Source organism: Hevea brasiliensis, unplaced genomic scaffold (assembly GCF_030052815.1).
Source record: "Hevea brasiliensis isolate MT/VB/25A 57/8 unplaced genomic scaffold, ASM3005281v1 Scaf565, whole genome shotgun sequence".
Lineage (NCBI taxonomy): Eukaryota > Viridiplantae > Streptophyta > Magnoliopsida > Malpighiales > Euphorbiaceae > Hevea > Hevea brasiliensis.
In genome coordinates, this window is record NW_026615101.1 from 1629 (window position 1) to 26870 (window position 25242).

Genomic DNA, 25242 nt, shown 5'->3' on the forward strand with positions numbered 1-25242 from the left:
AAAAAATTTAATTTTTAATAAATACAACAGTTTTATATGTATTAAAGTTTTATTTGTAATATAATATAATTAAAAATTAAAGGCTATTTTTTTGTTACATTATTTTTTAAGGAACATTATTGCTTTTCTATAATATAATTTTATATTAAAAATTTTAATATTGCTCTTGAGTTATAATTGAATTAGAATTGAAATTTTAACTCTTTTCTTAAAATATATTATTTTTAATAGTAAGTTAAATTTAATTTTTTATTAATTTAAATAATAAAAATATAATTTTAACTAATATAAATACTTAAGGGTTTTTGTTAAATCTAATATTTCCCCTTCACATATTTATTTATATTATATATTATAGATAGATTATAAATAAATTATAGATAGATAGTGTAACAACTTTATTTTTTTTTAAATAATAATAATAATATATTTTTAATTATTGTATTATTTTATTATTATAACATTTTATTCATCATGTTAAACTAATATTTTTTTCATGATAGTATTTTTTTAAAGGAATATTATTTACATGCATTATTATTATTATAAAAAAAATAAAAAAATATATAAAAATATGTTTAAAAAAGTTTTCTAATTTAAAAGAAAAAAAATATATATTCTTATCTTTCATAATAAAATAATAAATTATTAAAAAATATATTTAAAAATATATTTTCATATGCTATCAATGCTATATATCATCTCTTGAATATTAATCATAACACGAGAAAATTTAAAAGAATTTCAAAGTTTATCATAATGAAACCAACAGCTAGTAAGTCCAAACTGGAATTCTCTTAATACTAGAGATTGCTGCATTAATCATGGACTGGTTAAGCAATTCTCTGCTTCAGAGTACTGATTAATTCATACTTCTGGTGTTCTTCATAGTTTATCATTAAAGATCAGGTCATTTTGCGCATTAATTAGCCTCCATGCCGGGAGCAGCCAGTCCGAGAAGAAAGCCTTCAACAAGAAGAGCTTTCAGATTTTCCTTGAATATATTGCCCCTTGGATATGTTGTCAAATTCATCTATTCAGCTCTCAAATTCAGAGCCATAAGTAGTCAAAGAACATATATGGCCCCTTGAATATGTTGGAGGTTATAAAGTTGGGAGAGAAAGGTAGTTCCTTGATCTTGAATGGTAGAAAGAGGACTTGTACCTGGACCAGAAGAGCTAGATCCTGCACAAGAAGGGAAGTGCTAGAAGGCCATATAACATAATAGACACAGGTGATAACTGGCCAGAGATATAGGAGGCACTTTTCCTGAAAAACATAAATCTGGCTACTGAAATTAATTTCAAATTCAAACAACACTAGTTACAACTGAAAATGGCGAAACGTATGAGTTAACTAGGTTAATTGTGAATTTCATTCAATGAGGCAATAGATAGAAATCAGAAAATTTGCATGTGATAAGAAAATTTACTGCAATAAATTTTTTTATGAATAGAACAAGATTGAATATTCAATAGAGTATACAGTATAATTTAGTCAAAACCGAAGAACTTTGCTGGTTAATTGATCCCATAGATGATATAAATTTCACATCCAAAACTCATCATCACAAGCTATGCAGATATTTTCGCTGAAATTTATTTAATACTAAAAAAAGGGGACTTAAAACATACAAATGAGATGATGGTAAGCAATCAGGCCTAAGACACGCAAAAAAATAATAATAATAATAATAAATAAATCATAATATAGTTACCAGTTACTATCATGATTATGAGATTTGTTACTTTGAGATTAGGAATCAGGTCAATAGAAACTTACCAAGCTGATGATGTCTCTATAATGAAGAAGAACAATATGTTCACAGGCCCTGCCCAGAAAAAATAACATGTAAGCAAACAAGGCATGGTAACAATGTAAAGCTTCTGACATTTCCAATCTACTCATGAAAAAAAAATGTCAATATGCAGGACACCAATGGCTAAACATATAAAATAGAAATACAAGTTAAGCTGCTATTATATCAAAATATCTCATTTCACATACTCACCCAATAGTTCTTCAGTCCTTTTTATCTAGCAGTCAAACATATTCATTAATGTTAATATGCATATACAACCTAAAATCATAATCTAGTGCTAGTACATAGTTTCTTTTGAAAAGGGAAAGTAACTACTAGAGGGATTGTAATTGTACTCAAATGAAATATATTGAAGCAGCAATAACTCACAACATAACAAATACCTCGTCCATCTGTTGAGCAAGTCTTGATTGTTAAAATATCACTTAAAATTTGCATCTTTAGAACATTTGGAACAATTTAAATATCTAGGGAAGGAGTTAGTTTGAATGGAGTGATACTGCCCCAAAGTAATCACTTTAAATATCTAGGCTCAGTCCTTCAAGTAGACGAGGGATATGAGGAGGATGTTAGTCATAAGATTAAAGCCGGATGGTTGAAGTAGAGACGTGCCACTGGAGTTTTATGTGATCGTAAGATTCCCAATAAATTGAAAGGAAAATTTTACCGTACAGCCATACGACCGGCTATGTTATATGGTAGTGAGTGTTGGGCACTGAAAGAGTCATATGCATCTAAGATAAGAGTTGCAGAGATGAGAATGTTAAGGTGGATGAGTGGCCATACTAGACTAGATAAAGTCCGTAATGAGAGTATTAGAGAAAAGGTAGGAGTGGTGCCAATTGAAGATAAGTTGAGAGAAGGGAGATTGAGGTGGTTTGGTCATGTGAAGCGTAGACATACGGAGGCTCCAGTTAGACAAGTAGAGCACATTAGGTTAGAGGATAGAAAGAAAAAAAGGGATAGACCTAAATTGACTTGGAGGAGAGTAGTACAACATGACCTAGAAGCATTACACATTTTTGAGAATTTAACCTAAAATCGTTTAGAGTGGAGAAAGCGAATCCATATAGCCGACCCCAAATTTTTGGGATAAAGGCTTAGTTGAGTTGAGTTGAGTTGAGTTTAGAACATTTGGAACAATTTCATAGTTTTCTCAGAATGAGATCGTCATTGCGCGATAAATGTATTACCAATTCGAAGGTGCTGGCATCTGCAGAGAATCCTTTATCAACCATTTCATCAATAAGCTGTGTTGCCTTTGCTACATCCTTATGCCCGAGAAATCCTTGAATAATCACATCATAACAGCAACCATTCGGCAAACATCCGCTCTTTTCCATTCCTCTAAAAACTTTGTATGCTTCATCTAATAATCCTTCTTTGCAAAGGCCTTTTATTATTGCACTATATGTATAAACATTAGGTCAGAAGCCTTTTTCAAAATGCCTAAAAACGAAGTTCTTTGGCATCATTAAGCCTCCCAGCTTTGAACATACCATCAATCAAAATGGTAAAACTCACACAATCAGGCTTCAACCGACTCTTTTCCATCGCTTTAAATAGTGTGAGTGCCTCATCAAGATACCCTTGTTTGCACAAGCCATCAAGAATGATTGAAAAAGTCACTTTATCTGGCTGCTGACCATGAGAACACATGTTCTTGAAAACTTCTAGTACAATTCCAGGTCGCCCTGCTTCCCGCAATCCCTTAATAAGAGTAGTATAAGTAACAAAGTTGGGAACTAAACTACTTTTAATCATTTCATAAAAAAGTTTTGTTGCTTCATCTATACTTTTGCTCTTGCAGATCCATTAATCAAGATGTTGTAGCTAAAGACATCACTATGCCATCGCTACCATATGATCAAATAATTTTGTAGCTTCATCCATTTGGTTACATGCATAAAATCCGCCCATCAAAGAACTGTAAGTGACAACATCAGGCTTCACCCCTTGTTGGATCATTATTTTATTTATTTCTTGAGCTTTTGAAACCAGTCATTCCTAGCAAAGATTGTCAATCAATATATTGAAGGTAATAATGTTTGGTGATATGTTTTGCCCCACCATTTCTTTCAACAAGGCCAAAGCTTGATTCCATTTGCCTAAATTGCAAAGACCTTGAATTAAGCAGGTGTAAGTGACAACATTAGGTGAAATACATTTATTCCTCATTTGAGAGAAGAGGTCTAAAGCCTCAATAACTAGCTTATCCTTGCAAAGAGCGTCCACAATTGCATTGTATGTCACAACATCTGGCTCACAACCTCTCTCAACCATTCCCTTTAGCAACTCAATAGCCACATTTGTTTTCCCACATTTACAAAGAGCATTTATGATCACAGTCTAAGTATGAACATCAAGTTAATAACCTCCAGCAACCATATCATTGAAAAAATCTCTGCTCGACTGATTTTACCATCCATACAGAGCCCATTAATTAAGATAGTAAATGTCACAGTATTGGGCTTCAATCCAAATTTGATAATTTTGCCCAAAATTGAGATGCCCAAATTCACAAGGTGTAAGCGGCAGAAACAGTTATCAATATAGAAAGAGAATCAAGCTTTGTATGTTTGGTTGCTGACTAGGCTCTGTATGTTTAGGGCGAAAGAGAAAGCGTTCAGCAATTATTTGTAATTTATAGATATCTTTATGAAAACAGTAACTTATATTGCATTTACTATTCAGTTAAATAATAATTCAAATTGTTTCAAAAAAATAATAATTAAAATAAAAAATGTTATTTTAATTTTTATTCAATTAATTATGTCTAAATTTTAATTTATCTATAAGGATTATTAAACTTAATTAATTAAATTACCTCTAAGAGAAAATATGGGTAGTGTTATCAAATCGAATCATACCATTGCACAACTAGCATTAAAAAATAATTTAAAATTTTTAATGTAAAATTTTATTTTATAATAAAATAAATATTTAAAATTAAATGTTTAAATAATAAAATTATTTATATTAATGAACAATAAAATTTAATATATTAAAATTTATCGTTGAATAAATAAAAAAATTAATGTACTTTTTGTGATTTAATAATAATATAATAAAAAATTCAATAATTTAAATTAATATGTTAAGAAAATAAATTATTAACAATATTTATTAGGACAATGAATTTCCAAGTTTAAAAATGACAAAAAATTAAAATTTAATTAAAAATAAAAAAAAATTACCATTAATTCACCATTTATCTCATTTCAAAATTTAAAATAAAATTCAACAAATATTTTATAATTCAAACAACAAGATTTTTGAATAAATTTATTTTTAAATATTTTTTAAATTATTAAAAAAGTACTTATTACTTTTATAAAATTTTTAAAGAATGAAAAATAATTAATATAATGGATATGAATGAAAAATAATTAATATAATGAATATAATATAATTTACTATTAATATTTTAGGCTTTTCGATTAATGAGATATAATTTAAAATAAATTGACCTATTTTATTAAATTCATGAAATAAATTAATCAATTTTACAGTTTTGAATTTAATTATTCATAATTATTAAAATTAGAAAATAAATTAAACTTTATTCTCCTATTATTTTAGTGGATTTTTTTTTATTTTCTTCACATTTAATTGAACTTTGTTAATTGCTATGTATTACAATGATAAATATTTTTGCTTTGAGGCAATAAAAATGAAAATTTGAAAAATATTCGAGCGTCTATTTAGCCAACTTGCACTTATTTAATAATACTAAGTTTTCTTTAAATGTGTATTTATACATTAGTTGTATTTGTTTGCATATTTGTAAATATCAAGTAATTATAACAACTCTAAGACTTCGTTTGTTTCACATAAAACGACTTATATATAGAAAATATTTTTCATGAAAATATTTAAAAATATATATTTTTTTATAAAAATATTTTTTATTATTTGATTGTAATATTAAATTAATAATATTTATTTATTTTATGTATGTGAAAGTGTGTTCTCATTTTAATAAGATTTTCAAAATTTAAAAAACGAAAAATGACATCTTTTTTTGAAAAATAAAAGTCATTTTTATTAAAAATTATTTTATTTCCTGTTTTTCTGAATGCTCTTAAATAATAAAAAGTACAGAAAATATTTTTTAAAAAAATATTTTTCTCAAACAAATAGAGCCTACGACCCAATAATTTAACTGCTTATTAATTAATTTAAATAATAGATTATAGATAGATGGAGCCCAATAAAAAAATATTAATACCCCACTTGAAATTGAGTTTAAAAATTAAAAATACTTTTCTAAAAGAATATTATTTTTTTATATAAAAAATATATAAAACTATGAGAAATATTTAAAAAAAAAATGAAAAGAAAGTTGGGAGAGGAAAGAGAAGAATAGTTTAGAAATAGAAAATACCTTTAATCATACACCTTGCTAACACTTGCTTTGGATATAGCCTCTATTTTATAGATTCTATACCATGAATACATATTTAAGAGTTATAAAAATATAAATAAGAAAATTAATATACAAATTAATATGTTGGGAGTTATAAAATTGAATTGAATAATGATTCTTGGTGGTTGTGGACATTCACATAATTGTATTATTTATAGTAGTTTTAAATGTAAAAAAAAAAAAATAAATCTCTATATTTTCATTAGAGGTTTAAATAAGTTTAAAATTAAATTTGAGCTAAATAAATTTTTGTATTTTTTAATAAGGCTAAATAAGTCTATTATTAATAAAATATTTTTTAATAATAAATACTATTTTTTCCTAATTATAAATATTAAAAATTATTTATTAATTTTAATTAAAATAAAATTAAAAAAAAAAAGAAAACATGGAACAAAAATTTTGTAATATTAAAATTATTATTTTAAAAACAGAAAAATAATATTATATTTTTAGAAAAATAATATTTTATCAAGTGCAAACTTATTTAGCCTTAATTAAAAAATATAATTATTTATTTAATAAAAAACTTAATTTTTAACTTATTTGACCCTTAGATGAAAGACTTGTTTAATTTTTTTTTTTAAATATTTTATTATTTTAACATTTTTATAATTAAAATATATGATATTTATTTTCAACTTTTTTTTTTTATAATTAGCTACGATAGAAATTTAAATTAAAGATTCAGTTTAGTACCGCTAAACTAAAGTTCATAAATTTAATTTTTAATTAATTTTTTTTTATTTTCTAATTAATATACTTAAAAAAATATCTTCATAGTAACTCTAATAATAATAGTAACTCTTATAATAATATCAAATAGGTGTTAATTATTTTCTATTAAAAAAGTATTTATGACAAAAATATTTTATTTACCGTCAAATAGATCAAATGGGATATCAAATCAAAATTGATCTAATTTAATTAACTTTTCTTTTCTTACTATATTTGTAATCTTATTTATAAAAATAATTTATAATTCTAAATATATTTATCATAAAATATATTTTTATATTTACATATGTTAATGTTTCTGCCAGTATGTACACTAGTAATGACAAAATGTTAGAACAGGTTTACTCGTAAAAAATATTTTTTTTTATTTTTTAAAAATATTTTTATTTTTATTTTTATATTAAAAATTATATAAAAAATAGTTTTTTAATTTAAAAAATTAAAAAATATATTATTATCCTCCATAATAAAAAAATAAATGACTAAAAAATATTTTTTACTTTTTAAAATTTTTTTAATATGTGTTATTTATTCTTTTATAATAATATAATTATTTTTTTATCATTGTGCATAAATATTTAGAAGGCAGGAAACCAGCTAGAGCCTATGCTATAAGGGCACAGGAGGAATAGGATGCTCCAGATGTCATCAAGGGTACGTTCCTCCTTTATAATACTTCTGTGCATACATTAGTGGCTCCTGGATCTACTCATTCATATATTTGTATCAAGCTGCCCGTAGAAAAGGGAATACCAGTAGAGGAAAGTGACTAAGACATCCTGGTCACAAATCCACTAGGCTACAGTGTGGTAGTAAACAAGGTGTATAAGGGCTGTCCATTGAAGATTCAAGGGAAAGAGTTCTCAGCAGACTTAATTGAACTGCCTTTCCATGAGTTTGATGTGATTTTCGGAATGGACTGGTTATCCCATCATCAGGCAATAGTAGATTATAAATTGAAGAGAATCTTTCAAATCACGAGAACGAAGAAATAACAGTTGTGGGTGAAAGGACAGATTTCTTGTTCAATGTCATCTCAGCTACAGTTGCAAGGAGATGGTTGAGAAAAGGGTGTGAAGCCTATCTGGCACACGTGGTTGACACTAGGCAGGGTAAACTTGACTTGTCTGACATACCCACAGTAAGGGATTTCTCTGAGGTATTTCTTGAGGAATTACCTAGTTTACCACCAGAAAGGGAAGTTGAATTTGCTATTGAGATTATGCTAGGTACAGCTCCGATTTCAATTGCTCCATATAGGATGGCACCTACTGAATTGAAAGAGTTAAAAATCCAGCTACAAGAATTACTAGACAAGGGGTTCATATGCCCCAGTGTGTCACCGTGGGGAGCTCTAGTATTGTTTGTAAAGAAGAAAGATGGGACACTGAGGTTATGTGTTGACTATCGACAGTTAAACAGAGTAATAGTGAAGAACAAGTATTTGTTGCCTAGAATTGACGATCTGTTTGATCAGTTGAAGGGAGCTGGTGTGTTTTCTAAGATTGATCTCAGATCAGGGTATCATCAATTAAGGGTTAAGGATGCAGATGTGCCTAAGACTGCATTTAGAACCCGGTATGGGCATTATGAATTCCTGGTGATGCCATTTGGGTTAACAAACGCTCCAGCAGCATTCAGTGACCTAAAGAACTGTATCTTCCAACAATACTTATAACAGTTCGCAGTGGTCTTCAATGATAACATCATGGTGTATTCAAGGATAAAGCGTAACATGATGAGCATTTGAGAATTGTTCGCAGACTCTAAAAGAGAAGAAATCAGATACTAAATTGTCCAAGTGTGAGTTCTGGTTGAATGAGATTGCATTCCTTGGACATGTAGTATCAGATGAAGGGATTAGAGTGGATCCCAAAAAGATTGAAGCAGTGATGGAATGGAAGCCTCCCAAAAATACAACTGAGATCAGAAGTTTAATAATTATTTAATTTTTATTATGAAAAGTTATAATAATATTTTTATGAAAAAAATAAAATTATTAAACTGAACTTTTCTATTGATTTTCAAATCTTAATTAAACTTTGAAAAACTGAAAATTAATTTTCGTTTCTTCATTTAGAAAACTAGCACACATGAATGGAGATCAGAAAGAGATAGATGTGTAGGATACAGAGGCCACATATATGTTAGTTTTATGAAAGAAGGGAAATCTTCATATGCCATCAATACTATATATCATCTCTTGAATATTGATCACAACTTGAGAAAATTTAAAAGAAACTACAAAACATTTAGAATTTGAAATGTGAACTGGCCAATTTCCTTCTCTATTGACAAAAACAACAGATCTTTGATGACAGACTCATAAGCATATTAGCAACTTCTTCTAACGGTAAGAATTTCAAAGCTTATCATAATGAAACCAACAGCTAGTGAGTCCAGATTGGAATTATCTTAATACTAGAGATTACTGCATTAATCATGGATTGGTGAAGCAATTCTCGGCTTCAGAGTACTGATTAATTCATACTTCTAGTGTTTTCCATTGTTTATCATTAAAGATCGGGTCATTTCGTGCATTCATCAGCTTCCATGCCAGGAACGGCCAGTCCGAGAAGAGAGCCATCAACGAGAAGAGCTTTCAGATTTTCCATCAGTGCTTCCTATTTCAGGATGCCTAAACATATTCAGCTCTCAAATTCAGACGCCTAGAAAACTACGCTTCTCTTGCTGACCATTAGCCCCTTAAACCCTCTTCCACCCCAAGTGGACCAGACTTTTCAAAAATTTATACCATCATCAGATGTAAAATCAAAGGCAGTTCCTTGTTCTTGAATGGTAGAACAAGGACTTGTACCTGGAGCAGAACAGCTAGATCCTGCACAAGTGCTAGGAGGCCACAGAACAGAATAGGAAACTCTTTTACCTAAAAACGTAAATGTGGCTACTGAAATTAATTTAAATTCAAACAACGCAACACTAGCCACAACTGGAAATGGTGAGATTTATGAGTTAACTAGGTTGATTGTGAATTTCATGTAATGAGGCAAAAGATAGAAATTAGAAAATTTGCATGGGATAAGAAAATATTCTGAAATATATTTTTTTTATGAATAGAATTAGATTGAATATTCAAGAGATTGTACAGTATAATCAAAACTGAACAACTTTGTTAGTGAATTGAACCCATAGATGATATAAATTTTCACATCCAAAAACTCATTATCACAAGCTAAGCAGTAAGCAATATTTAGCTGAAATTCATTTAATACTAAAGAAAAGGAACTAAAAACATACAAATGAGATTCTCACAAGAAAAAGAAAAGTTGCATATAATATAACAGGAGCAGATTCTCACAAGAAAGAGGGAAAGGCATCAACATAGGCACAATAACAAATCTTAAGTCATTCTTATGCTTACCCAATAAAATAAAATTTAATGTTTTATGAGATTTGTTACTTTGAGATTAAGGAATCAGGTCAATAGAAACTTACCAAGCTCATGATGTCTCTCTAATGAAGAAGAACAATATGTTCACAGGCCCTGCCAAGAAAAATAACATGTGAGCAAATTCAGCACAATAACAATAAAAAGCTTGGCATTTCCAACCTACTCATAAAAAAAAATGTCAATATGCAGGACACAAATGGCTAAACACATAAAATAGAAATACAAATTAAGCTACTATTACATCAAAAAATGTCATTACATTATGTAGCAACCATTTCGACATATATCACAAACACCTATAATGCAAGTATCTGCTACCCAAATTCTATGCATAATCTATTCTGACATTTTCTGGAAGGTTCACTTTCTTGCAACAGTAAGCAAAATCCAATGAGGGAAATTTTTGTGCTCTACTTCAACCATCTAACAGTCTTAAGCTTACTACTTTTTTTTTTTCCACCCTTTAAATCTAACTATGGACACATAACATTCTTTTGATGTTTTAGCTATCCTTCTTTCTGTCAAACTATATTCTACTTTTTGCAGTTGCATCATCATGCCGAAAATAATGCAGAAAGTTGCAAATTAGGGAATAGGCATATTATGAATTATGATTATGGAATCACACAATGATGGCAAGATAAAAACCACCACATGCACTGATTGCACTGATTTCCTATATAGAAGAAGGGCGACAAATTGGTGAATGCACAGAGAATTAAGCATAGAACAACTTGCTAGGGAATTCCAAATATAATTATACTTTCTAAATAAAAAAGGACCAATAACTCATAACATGACAAATACCTCGTCCATCTGTTGAGCAAGTCTTGATTGTTAAAATATCACTTAAAATTTGCACCTTTATGACATTTGGAACGATTTCGTAGTTTTGTCAGAATGAGATTGTCATTGCGCAATAAATGTGTTACCAATTCAAAGGTGGTGGCATCTGCAGAGAATCCTTTATCAACCATTTCATCAATAAGTAGTGTTGCCTCTGGTATATCTTTATGCCTGAGAAACCCTTGAATAATCACATTATAACAGCAACCATCCGGTAAACATCCACACTCTTCCATTCCTCTAAAGACTTTGTATGCTTCATCTAGTAAACCTTCATTGCAAAGTCCTTTTATTATTATACTATATGTATAAACATCAGGTTGTAAACCTTTTTCAAAAAGCCTAGAAAACAATTCCTTGGCATCAGTAAGCCTCCCAGCTCTACACATACCATTAATCAAAATGTTATAGCTCACACAATTAACCTTCAACCGACTTTTTTCCATCGCTTTAAATAGTGTGAGTGCCTCATCAAGATACCCTTGTTTGCACAAGCCATCAAGAATGATTGAAAAAGTCACTTTATCTGGCTGCTGACCATGAGAACACATGTTCTTGAAAACTTCTAGTGCAATTCCAGGTTGCCCTGCTTCCCACAATCCCTTAATAAGAGTAGTATAAGTAACAAAGTTGGGAACTAAACTAGTTTTAATCATTTCATCCAAAAGTTTTGTTGCTTCATCTATCCTTTTGCTCTTGCAGTATCCATTAATCAAGATGTTGTAGCTAAAGACATCAGCTATGCCACTGCTTACCATATGATCAAATAATTTTGTAGCTTCATCCATTTGGTTACACAGACAAAATCCGTCCATCAAAGAACTGTAAGTGACAACATCAGGCTTCACCCCTTGTTGGATCATTATTTTCATTATTTCTTGAGCTTTTGAAACCAGTCCTTCCTTGCAAAGATTGTCAATCAATATACTGAAGGTAATAATGTTTGGTGATATGTTTTGCCCCGCCATTTCTTTCAACAAGGCCAAAGCTTGATTCCATTTGCCCAAATTGCAAATACCTTGAATTAAGCAATTGTAAGTGATGACACTAGGTGAAATGCCTCTATTCCTCATTTGGGAGAAGAGGTTTAAAGCCTCAATAATTAGCTTATCCTTGCAAAGGGCGTCCATAATTGCATTGTATGTCACAACATCTGGCTCACAACCTCTCTCACCCATTCCCTTTAGCAACTTAATAGCCACATTTGTTTTCCCACATTTACAGAGAGCATTTACTATCACATTGTAGGTATGAACATTAGGTTGATATCCTCCAGTAACCATATCATTGAAAAAATCTACTGCTCCATTGATTTTACCATCTATGCAGAGCCCATTAATTAAGGTAGTAAATGTCACAGTATTGGGCTCCAATCCAAATTTGATAAATTTCCCCAAAATTGAGAAGCCAAAATTCACAAGGTGTAATCGGCAGAAACAGTTAATCAATATAGAAAGAGAATAAACACTGTGAGAGATTCCTAGAGACTCAATTGTTCTGCACAAAGAGATGACCGTGTGATATTGTTTCATCCCCACAAGGGCAGATAAAAATCGACAAAACTGAACAATAGAAGGCAGAGGACGCATAAGAATGATATGATTAAAGAAAGCTAAGGCATCATCAACGTCCCTAAAAGAAGAAGAATTGAACTTAGATCTCAAGAAACGTTGAGATTTTGCATCTTTAGGAACATGCATGGAAGTAGAAGAATGAAAGTAATTGGCAAATAATAAGGATGGAGATTGAATGATACCCATTTCCGTTTGCAGTTGAAAGTGGAAGAACCTCCCAGCCCTTGTGAAAATCCTCCGCGCCGACATTAACATCTTCAGACAAAGAGAGAGGGCTCTGTATGTTTAGGGCGCAAGAGAGCGCGTTTAGCAATTTTCTGTAATTTGTCGATATCTTTTAACAAATTATGTAATAAGTTATTTATGAAAACAGTAACTTATATTCCATTTATTATTCAGTTAAATAATAATTCTAATTGTTTCAAAAAATTAATAATTAAAATAAAAAGTGTTATTTTATTTTTTATTCAATTAATTCTGATTTATATTTTAATTTATCTTTTAAAATTATAAGGATTATTGAACTTAATTAATTAATCAAATCGAACCATATCACTGCACAACTAGCATTAAAAGGTAATTTAAAATTTTTAATTTAAAGATATTATTTTATAATAAAATATTTTATTTAAAAATAAATTTTTAAATAATAAAATTATTTATGTTAATGAACAATAAAATTTAACATATTAAAATTTATAGTTAAATAAATAAAAAAAATTATTAAATAAATAAAAAATTATGTACTTTTTGTGATTTAATGATAATAAAATAAAAAAATTCAATAATTTAAATTAATATATTAAGAAAATAAATTATTAACAATATTTATTAGGACAATGAATTTCCAAGTTTAAAAATGACAAAGAATTAAAATTTAATTAAAAATAAAATAAAAATTACCATTAATTCACTATTTATCTCATTTCAAAATTTAAAATAAAATTCAACAAATATTTTATAACTCAAACAGCAAGATTTTTAAATAAAATTATTTTAAAATATTTTTCAAATTATTAAAAGTTACTGATTACTTTTATAAAATTTTTAAAGAATGAAAAATAATTAACATAAGGGATATAATATAATTTAATATTAATATTTTAGGCTTTAGATGCATGAGATATAATTTAAAATACTCAACTAACTCAACTAAGCCTTTATTCTAAAAATTTAGGATCAACTATATGGATTCTCTTAACATTCTCATTTTCGCAATTTTTATCTTAGACATATATGACTCTTTTAGTACCCAACACGCACTACCATATAACATGGCCGGTATCGTATAGTAAAATTTTCCTTTCAATTTATTGGAAATCTTGCGATCACATAAAACTTTTGTGACACGTCTCCACTTCAACTATCCGGTTTTAATTTTATGACTAACATCCTTCTCACATCCCCCATCTACTTGAAGGACTCTGAGCCGAGACATTTAAAGTGATTACAGTACCACTCCATCCAATAAATTGACTTCCTTTATTAGATTAATGAAATAAATTAATCAATTTTACTGTTTTGAATTCAATTATTCATAATTATTAAAAATTAGAAAATAAATTAAACTTTATTCTCCTATGATTGCAGTTGAGGCAATAGAAATGAAAAATTGAAAAACATTTGGGCTCCTGTGAATTAATTCTATCCACGTTCTCTTCAATTTCCTCTGGTTCTTGTCGAATTCTCTGTTCTACCATCTTCACATTTTGCCGATTTAATTCAGCAATCAAAGTTTTCAACTCATTAATAACTCTCTGAAACTTCACTTATTAACTCGCCACCATCTCTTGTAACCATGCTTTCTATCTGTGCTCAACCTTAATCATCATTGAAAGCCAACTCTTTTCGCCACTATTAGGATCGCGACTCTACCCCTATCATGGCCATGGACAATCACTCTGATACCAATGTTGTGACAGAAAAATAAAAAGGAATGAAGACACAGAATGAAACTCAATAATTAATCAAATCTTTATAGTAAATCAAGAATGATGTGTACATAGTCTGTTACAACTTTATAACTAACATATCTAACTAACTTTAAATTTATGTAAATTGTAATGCTATTCTGACTCTATAAATAGATAGTGACATGTACATAGAATTCTATTATAGGGAGACGGATTAAAGATTTTATTATATATAAAGTTGTTTCTAAGAGATAATCACAAGGCAAAATTATTGCATATAAAATCAAAACTTCACTTTTATATATATGAACTCTAATCATCTCTCCTATCATTTTACATGGCTTGGAAACTTAAAAAAATTTAATTTTTAATAAATGCAACAGTTTTATATGTATTAAAGTTTTATTTGTAATATAATAGAATTATTAAAAATTAAAGGCTATTTTTTTGTTACATTATTTTTTAAGGAACATTATTGTTTTTCTATAATATAATTTTATATTAAAAATTTTAATATTGCTCTTGAGTTATAATTGAATTAGAATTGAAATTTTAACCCTTTTCTTAAAATATATTATTTTTAATAGTCAGTTAAATTTAATTTTTTATTAATTTAAATAATAAAAATATAATTGTAACTAATATAAATACTTAAGGGTTTTTGTTAAATCTAATATTTCCCCTTCACATATTTATTTATATTATATATTATAGATAGATTATAAATAAATTATAGCTTGATTTTTTTAAATAATAATAATAATAATATATTTTTAATTAATGTATTATTTTATTATTATAACATTTTATTCATCATGTTAAACTAATATTTTTTTCATGATAGTATTTTTTTTAAAGGAATATTATTTACATGCATTATTATTATTATTGTTATTATTATAAAATTAGATTGAATTTTTATTCTATACAATTTTAGTGGGTGCTATTATTTTAAATATATTATTATCGTTATTTAGAAAATATTATTTTATATATTTTACTAGTATGTAATTTAATTATATTACCCTGTTACTTTGAATCTAATTGAATGAACCTAAAACGAACCAGTCCCATTCGACTCTCCTCTGCCAAAGAAAGATTTTCCAACCAACTTCGCCATTAGCAACTATTGAATTTACGAGAAACAAAAAGAGAGAAAAATGGGTAATTTTAGAGCTTTTCAATCAAATTCTGAATAATTTAACCATCATATCAAAGATTTGAAACCATCGATGAATTCTAATAATTTTTTTAATCAATTTTCTTTTATTGTCTAACTAATAAATTTAAAAAAATTTCTCAGTAGTAACTCTGATAATAATATTGAATAGACATTAATTATTTTCTATTAAAACAACATTTATAACAAAAAAAAATATTTTATTACCGTCAAAATGATCAAATGGAATATTTTCTGACTATATTTGTAATTTTATTTATAAAAGTAATTTATAATTCTAAATATATTTATCGTAAAATATATTTTTATATTTACATATGCTAAAGTTACTATAAATCTACTAATAGAGGTGCATACGTTTCTGCAAGTATATAAACTAGTAATGACAAAATGTTAGGACATTTTTGTTTGTAGAAAATAATTTTTTTATTTTTTAAAAAATTATAATTTTTATTTTTTATTAAAAAAAATAAAAAATATATATAAAAATATGTTTAAAAAAGTTTTCTAATTTAAAAGAAAAAAAATATATATTCTTATCTTTCATAATAAAATAATAAATTATTAAAAAATATATTTAAAAATATATTTTCATATGCTATCAATGCTATATATCATCTCTTGAATATTAATCATAACACGAGAAAATTTAAAAGAATTTCAAAGTTTATCATAATGAAACCAACAGCTAGTGAGTCCAAACTCGAATTCTCTTAATACTAGAGATTGCTGCATTAATCATGGACTGGTTAAGCAATTCTCTGCTTCAGAGTACTGATTAATTCATACTTCTTGTGTTCTCCATAGTTTATCATTAAAGATCAGGACATTTCGCGAATTAATTAGCCTCCATACCGGGAACAGCCAGTCCGAGAATAAAGCCTTCAACAAGAAGAGCTTTCAGATTTTCCTCAAATATGTTGTCCCTTGAATATGTTGTCAAATTCATCTATTCAGCTCTCAAATTCAGAGCCATAAGTAGTCAAAGAACATATATGGTCCCTTTAATATGTTGGAGGTTGTAAAGTTGGGAGAGAAAGGTAGTTCCTTGATCTTGAATGGTAGAACAAGGACTTGTACCTGGACCAGAAGAGCTAGATCCTGCACAAGAAGGGAAGTGCTAGAAGGCCATAGAACATAATAGACACAGGTGATAACCGGCCAGGAGATATAGGAGGCACTTTTTCCTGAAAAAACATAAATCTGGCTACTGAAATTAATTTCAAATTCAAATAACACTAGTTACAACTGAAAATGGCGAAACGTATGAGTTAACTAGGTTAATTGTGAATTTCATTCAATGAGGCAATAGATAGAAATCAGAAAATTTGCATGTGATAAGAAAATTTACTGCAATAAATTTTTTTATGAATAGAACAAGATTGAATATTCAATAGAGTATACAGTATAATTTAGTCAAAACTGAAGAACTTTGCTGGTTAATTGATCCCATAGATGATATAAATTTCACATCCAAAAACTCATCATCACAAGCTATGCAGATATTTAGCTGAAATTTATTTAATACTAAAAAAAGGGGACTTAAAACATACAAATGAGATGATGGCAAGCAATCAGGCCTAAGACACACAAAAATAATTAATAATAATAATAAATAAATCATAATATAGTTACCCGTTACTATCATGATTATGAGATTTGTTACTTTGAGATTAGGAATCAGGTCAATAGAAACTTACCAAGCTGATGATGTCTCTATAATGAAGAAGAACAATATGTTCACAGGCCCTGCCCAGAAAAAATAACATGTAAGCAAACAAGGCATGGTAACAATGTAAAGCTTCTGACATTTCCAATCTACTCATGAAAAAAAAATGTCAATATGCAGGACACCAATGGCTAAACATATAAAATAGAAATACAAGTTAAGCTGCTATTATATCAAAATATCTCATTTCATTATGCAGCAACCATTTCGACATATATCACAAATACCTATAATGTAAGTATCTGCTACCCAAATTCTATGCCTAATCCATTCTGACATTTTCTGGAAGGTTCACTTTCTTGTAACAGTAAGCAAAATCCAATGTGCCAAATTTTTGTGTTTCTACTTAAACTATCTAACTGTCTTAAGCTTACTCTTCTTTTTTTTTTTTTTCTTTTTTTTCACCCTTTAAATCTAACTATAGACACATAACATTCTTTTGATGTTTTAGTTATTCTACTTTTTGCAGTTGCATCATCAAGCCGAAAATAATGCAGCAAGTTGCAAATTAGGGAATATGAACATTATGAATTATGATTATGGAATCACATAATGCTTGCAAGATAAAAACCACCACATGCACTGATTTCCTATATAGAAGAAGGGTGACAAATTGGTAAATGCACAGAGAATTAAGCACAGAACAACTTGCTAGGTAATTCCAAACATAATTATACTTTCTATGTAAAAAAGGACCAATAACTCACAACATAACAAATACATAGTCCATATGTTGAGCAAGTCTTGATTGTTAAGATATCACTTAAAATTTGCACCTTTAGAACATTTGGAACGATTTCGTAGTTTTCTCACAATGAGATCGTCATTGGGCGATAAATGTATTACCAATTCGAAGGTGGTGGCATGTGCAGAGAATCCTTTATCAACCATCTCATCAATAAGCTGTGTTGCCTTTGATACATCCTTATGCTTGAGAAACCCTTGAATAATCACATTATAACAACAATCATTCGGTAAACATCCACTCTTTTTCATTCCTCTAAAAACTTTGTATGCTTCATCTAGTAATCCTTCATTGCAAAGTCCTTTTATCATTGTACTATATGTATAAACATTAGGCTATAAGGCTTTTTCCAAAAGCCTAAGAAATAGTTCTTTGGCATCATTAAGCCTCCCAGCTTTGCACATACTGTCGACACCATATTTTGGCCGATCCCCGAAATCAATAGACTTTGAAATCGATCCCAAACACCAAGTCTCCATGTCGTTCAGTTCATTTCCGATCTATTTTCAAAGAAATCGAACCAATACCAAGTCTCCATATCGTTCAAACCCTTACCGATCTCTCAAACCAATTATCAAATCTCCTTGCCACTCAATCACATTTCCGATCTCTTTTCAAAGAACTCAAACCAATTATCAAGTCTCCTTGCCAGTCAATCACATTTCCGACCTCTCGTCAAATGAAATCAAACATTAGGTCTTCGTGCCATCCAATCACATTTCCGATCTCCCTTTTATAAATATTGTGGATAATTGTTTAATAAAGTTAAGGTTTTAATCCGGCTTAGTGTTGCTTCTGATCTTAAGTGCTCAGATTCGGTTTCCAATTTTAATAATCTCAAGTCCCGTTCGGTGTTTGTTCTCGGCTGATCTCATGCTTACAATATTTTTCCGACCTCTATTACTTAGACTAATAATCACTTTTAAGTTTGATATTCTAATTGGTTCAGACAGTCAGGCGCTTGTACAATTTAGATACTTTTCGATCTCATCAAGTCATTGAACAAAATAAAGAACTTCATTTCATTTCAAAGTAAAAATATATACAAGTCATTCGGCTGGAGGATCACCCCCAGCCTGTTCTACATTTTGCTCACCCTCTCTATCACCCTCAGCCTCCTCCTCGCTATCCTCTTCGTCTTGGAGAGCCAAGTCCACCATCCAAGAAAAGTCCTCCTCGGGATAACGCTTCTTGAGCTCGGCCAAAAGGTCCCCATGGGCGTTCACATAAGCACCGGCCTCCCTCGTCACTGCCTCTTCCTCTTTTGCTTTAAGTTTTTCAGTAAGGCGAGCGACATCAGCAGCTCGGAGCGCCCGAGCTTCTTCAAGAGCGTGAGCCTGCTCGGCTAATTTATCCTCATAGAATTTCATCCGCCCCTCAATTTCAGCTATATATTCCCGGGCGGATGAAAGTTGGGCTCGAGCGGTAGCTGCTTCCTGACCCACTTTCTGGATCTCCTGTCTCAAATGATGAGCCTTTTCTCGGATGATATGTGTGTTCACCAAACTCTCCACGCTCAAGCTCATCGTCTGGGTCAAGAGATCATCAATGTTGCCCTGGGTCAGCCTGTCCCGATCCTCCTGGAGGCATATGGAAGCTCCTAGAACCTTTGCCAAACCCGGATTATCCTGAACAGATCAGTTCTTCTCCAGGGAGTGAATCAGGACCTGAGCGCCACGGGAAAGGGTTCTCGAAGTAGGTTGGGAATGACCCCTTTCCGCACTCGAAGCAACTAGTGGAGGTGGTGGCGGCTCTTCATGTCGAGGAGGAGACTGAACCACTTCTATTTCAGGGATGTGCAAGCGGTCAATTTAATTTAAAAAAAAAATTAATAACTAAGAAGAAAGCGAAAGGTTCATAACATAATATTAGAAATTGGAAGAGTGAAGGAGACTCCATTGGAACTGCGTTTGTTGTTTGTGTGGTGCATTTGGAGCGAAAGAGACGCCACAGGTAAGAAGTTTATGAGAAACAATTGGCAACAAGTGGTGAAGAAACAAAAATTATAACAAAAATTAGAAATTCATCATGGTGGGTTGATAAATGAATTGCCAACACTGAAACCATTTACAAAATGGACTGATAAAGGATGCAGCATATGACATAATAGGATCAGGTTTTCTCACAAGAGAAAAGGAAAGGTATCTGCATAGATACAATAACAAATTTTAAGTCATTTATATGCTTACCCAATAGTTCTTCAGTCCTTTTTATGCAGTAATAAAACATATTAATTAATATTAATGTGCATATACAACCTAAAAACATAATGCTGGTGCTAATATACAATTTGTCTTAAAAAGAGAAAGTAAGCAACCAGAGGAATTGTAATTATACTCATATGCAATAGATTTAAGTACCAATAACTCTGTTTCAGAAAAAAAAAAAAAAAAAAAAAAAAAAAGTTCCAATAACTCAGCATCATAACAAAGACTTCGTCCATCTGTTGATCAGTATTGATTGTTCACTTAAATTTTTATTTCTCATGATTTTATTAAATTAGTTATAAAGCTTATATTAGAAATGAGTATAAGAAAAGAAAGTGAACAATATACAATAAAAACTAACTACCCCCTTTCTTCACTTAATTAAATTATTATTATTATTATTATTATTATTATTATTATTATAGAAGAAAGGGTCTCCATTTATATACATAATTGCAATTAAAGAAAATTATGCTAATTAAAAAAAAAAAAGCTTTTAGTTTCCAATAATTGTGTCAGGTCCGGGATTATCAAATGATTGAAAAGATAACACACCTGTAAGAACCAACCATTCCCTGAATCCCCTATCCAAATATCTGTTTCATTTCTCTTATTCCCTCGTTCTGTTTTTTCTAGTTCGAAAATAACAAAAAAAAAATTAAAATTTAATAAAAAATGGAATAAAAATACCATTAATTCACTCTTAATCTCATCTCAAAATTTAAAATCAAATTCAGCAAATATTTAACAATTCAAGCAACAATATATGTTTTTAAAAAATTATTTAAGAAAATATTTTTAAGATTATATATATATTCAAATTGTCTTTTATTCTTAAAATTAATTAAAATTATATTTTTATTATTTAAATTAATTTAAAATTCTTAATTTTAGAGTTAACATAAATTTAAAATTTTTAGTTCTATTTATACTTAATTTCAATTAAATATAAAATTTTACATGAAGTAATTAATTAAAATAAAAAAATTAATAAATAAAAAATATAATTTTATTGTATTACAATATTAACTAGTATCTTTCAAATTTATATTTACCATTAGTTATTTATTGTATATATTAAATTTAAATTTAAATCTACTTAATTTTATTCCTATGTATATTTACATTGTTACAAGTATGATTTTTTAAAAATTTTTATCATAGAGTTAGTATTATACCACTTATAAAATATTATCTCATGCATTAATAATAAATAAATGACTAATATTAATAATATATTAACTAATTAGATTTATATTTATATTATTAATTTATCAATATTTTCCTATTTTTATTTTTTTTAACATTGAAAATAGTAATGTTTATGATTTTTATTCTTTTGAATAAAAATAAATTGATAAGAATTGAAATAAAAAAGATATTGTAAGAACCAAATCATATTGGAATAAATTTATTTTATTATGTTGGTATAGTTATAAATTTCTATTAATAACAGAATCGAGAATCATATTATACTCAATCATACTGAATACCAAATAAAAAAATAATTAAAGTTGAAATCACTTTTATAAAAATATTTTTATGATTTTTTTAGAAATATAATATAGATTTTAAACATATAATAGATATGGTGCATTTATAATAATAGACTATATGCATTATAATATATATACAAGTATAAATGAGAGACCAACATTTAGAACTAATAAAAATATTCTTATAAATATTAATAATATAAGTTTACATTTTTCCTTGTTTAAATTTTATTTTTTAAAATTATTTCATAAAAATTTTGTTAAAATTTTAGTTTAGAATGAGAAACCTATATATATATATATATATATATATATATATATATATATATATATATATATATATATATATATATATATATATATATATATATATATTAAAACATACATTATTAAATTTATATTTATATTTTGATCAATAATATATTTATAACATATAAAATATAATCTATGATTTAAAAAAAAATACTTATTGCATATATTAAATAATTAATATATTAAATAGGTTTTAAAATTTTTTGGATTAAATTATATGACAATATAAAATTTTAAAATTTCAATATAATAAAAATAAAAATTTTATAATGATTAACAAAAATTCATGTCAAAAATTATTTTATTTTCTAATTTTATAAATAATATACAATTTTATTATGCAAGTTAACATTATTTTAAATTATGAAAAATTAAAATAAAATATATACAAATCAATTTTTTTTAAAAAAAGTAAAATAATAAATTTTAAATGAATTAAATTTAATGAACTAATTTGTATTTATTATTAATTTATTTTAATTTTTAAACTTTTTCACCCATTTATATTTTTAAACTTATTATTATATTTTTTTATTATATAACCTTTAAGTTTATAATTAAGTTAATATTATATGTTAATAATATAACATAGAACTTTGATCAAATAGAAAAAATTTAAGTTGATAAATACTTTTATTTATATAATCAATTAAAATAACATTAAAATCAATATTTCAATTTAAAAAATTAAATATAATATTTATAATATTATAATAATATTATATAATATATAAAAGATTAATAAAAATTATATAAAAATTAATGAATTTTTATAAAATTTTATAATATTTACAACTCTTATAAAATTATTAAGAACTAAAAAATAGTTATAATGGTAATAATATAATTTATTGTTATAATTAAGTCTTGCGCTTGCTTTCCATACATGTGATATAATTTAATAAAAATTAACCTATTTTATTAAATTCATGAAATAAATTACTCAAATTTACAGTTTTGAATTTAATTATCCATAATTATCAATTTTAGAAAATAAATTAAACTTTATTCTCCTATGTTTATTATCACTTTTGTGATTTTAATTGATATTTTTTTTTAATTTTTATTTTTATTTTCTTCATATTTAATTGAACTTTGCTAATTGTTATGTATTACCATCATTAGGAAGATAATAAGAACCATAATTATTAAATCTAAACCAAATCAACCAGTAGAATTAGTGACTTATCCTTTAAATTAATCAGAGTTTATAATTAAATCAGGCAATAAATTGATCCAACGATTAAACCGATGTGACTCTACTGATTCAATTATTTAATAAATCTTTTTTTTATTATTAGTATAAGAAATTAAACTTAAAATCTCATAAAAAGTCATTAAAATCAAAAATAATTGAGTTAATTTAATAATTATGTATTTTTTATTTCGGTATATTTATATTTTTGTTAATGTATGCTTAATATTTCATAAAAACTAAAAAGAGAATTATATATTTATAGAAATTTTTATACATTATATTGCTTGAATATTTTTATATAAAATTTAAAAATATTATTAAATTTTATTAAATATAACTTAATAGGTGTTAAAGTTTCATATTAAATAATTAAAATTTAATTAATTATATTTATTTATATTATAGGTATCAGATTTAATTAATTTATATATATTTAATTAATTTTTAATGATCTGAGCTATTAACTCACTTATTGAAATATTGACCCACTCACTCGTTTACGTGAAATATTAATCCATTCACCCAATCTCTTCACCAGATTAAATATAAAATATAGAGGGCCAAGTTTAATAACACTGATAAAAAAATTGTGTTTTGAGCCCACAAATTTCAGAAAATAATAATAATAATAATAATAATAATAATAATAATAATAATAATAATAAAACATTTGACCCAATAAAAAACCATTAGTACCCCATTGATATTGAGTTTCAAAATTAAAAGATATTTTCTAAAAAAGAATTATTTTAAATATTTTTAAAAATAATTTTTTATTTTAATATTTTTATCACTAAAATATATTAATTTTATTTTTTAATATTAAAATTTAAATGAGAGGTTCACAATTTTAAAAGCAAATTTAGTATCGTTGAATTGAACTCATTAGTTTAATTTTTTATTTTGTAATTAATATATTTAAAAAGTATTTTTTATCAATAATTCTAATAATAATATCAAATAAATATTAATTATTTGCATTAAAAAAGTGTTTATGAAACAAATTTTATATTGCCAAATTGATCAAATGGAATATTAAATTAAAATTGATCTAACTTATTTAAGTTTTTTCTCACTATATTTATAATTTTATTTATAAAAGTAATTTATAATTTATATTTCTCATAAAATATATTTTTATACTTACATGTATTTCTGGAAGTACATACATTAGTAATGACAAGATATTAGGGGCATATTTATTTGTAGAAAATAATTTTTTTTAATTTTAAAAAATTTTTATTTTTATTTTTATAAAAATTAAGAGAAATTATGAAAAATTCATTCAACTATTAACAACAAAAAATAATTTTCTAATTTAAAAAATAAAAAAATTTCCTTATCTTTTATAATTCAAAAATAAATTATTAAAATATTTAAATACTTATTTTTACTTTTTAAAAATTTCATAATATACTGTAAATATACAAGCGAGGAAGAGAGTGAAGCTGATGTGTGATTTATCTTAATTTAATATTATTATTTTTATTATTAAATTAAAAAAATTACTTTGCACCTATCTGTCCTACTTATGTTTTTCCCTTCAGTCTTTTCTTCACCTTCTGTTCAATCTCTCAATAAATCCATCCGGCACATACTTCTTAAACTTGTCCCTGAGAGGCTAAGGACTAGTTTGGTGTT

General features: G+C 27.0%; 1 protein-coding gene across 6 annotated transcripts; it reads right to left on the bottom strand.

Annotated features, from left to right (window-relative positions):
* Positions 1 to 695: 695 nt before the first annotated feature.
* LOC131177549 (putative pentatricopeptide repeat-containing protein At1g12700, mitochondrial) lies at positions 696 to 17520 on the bottom strand. Of its 6 annotated transcripts, XR_009146979.1 has the most exons (4): positions 11209 to 13126; positions 10446 to 10494; positions 1783 to 1831; positions 696 to 1185 (listed from the first exon to the last, which is right to left on the bottom strand). XR_009146979.1 is itself a non-coding variant. In XM_058142575.1 (2 exons), exon 1 carries the CDS (start codon positions 13074 to 13076, stop codon positions 11247 to 11249), a length of 1830 nt encoding a protein of 609 aa, XP_057998558.1. In that variant the 5' UTR covers positions 13077 to 13126; the 3' UTR covers positions 9151 to 10494; positions 11209 to 11246. The 6 variants fall into 6 exon arrangements, 1 of the variants encoding a protein (XP_057998558.1); XR_009146978.1 differs by lacking the exon at positions 696 to 1185 and having other exon boundaries at positions 1287 to 1831; XR_009146980.1 differs by lacking the exons at positions 696 to 1185; positions 1783 to 1831 and adding an exon at positions 9151 to 9876.
* Positions 17521 to 25242: the final 7722 nt, after the last annotated feature.

Bases quoted from the DNA above. Each gene is read 5' to 3' on its own strand.
- LOC131177549 (XM_058142575.1), bottom strand. From the start codon at position 13,076: ATGTTAATGTCGGCGCGGAGGATTTTCACAAGGGCTGGGAGGTTCTTC.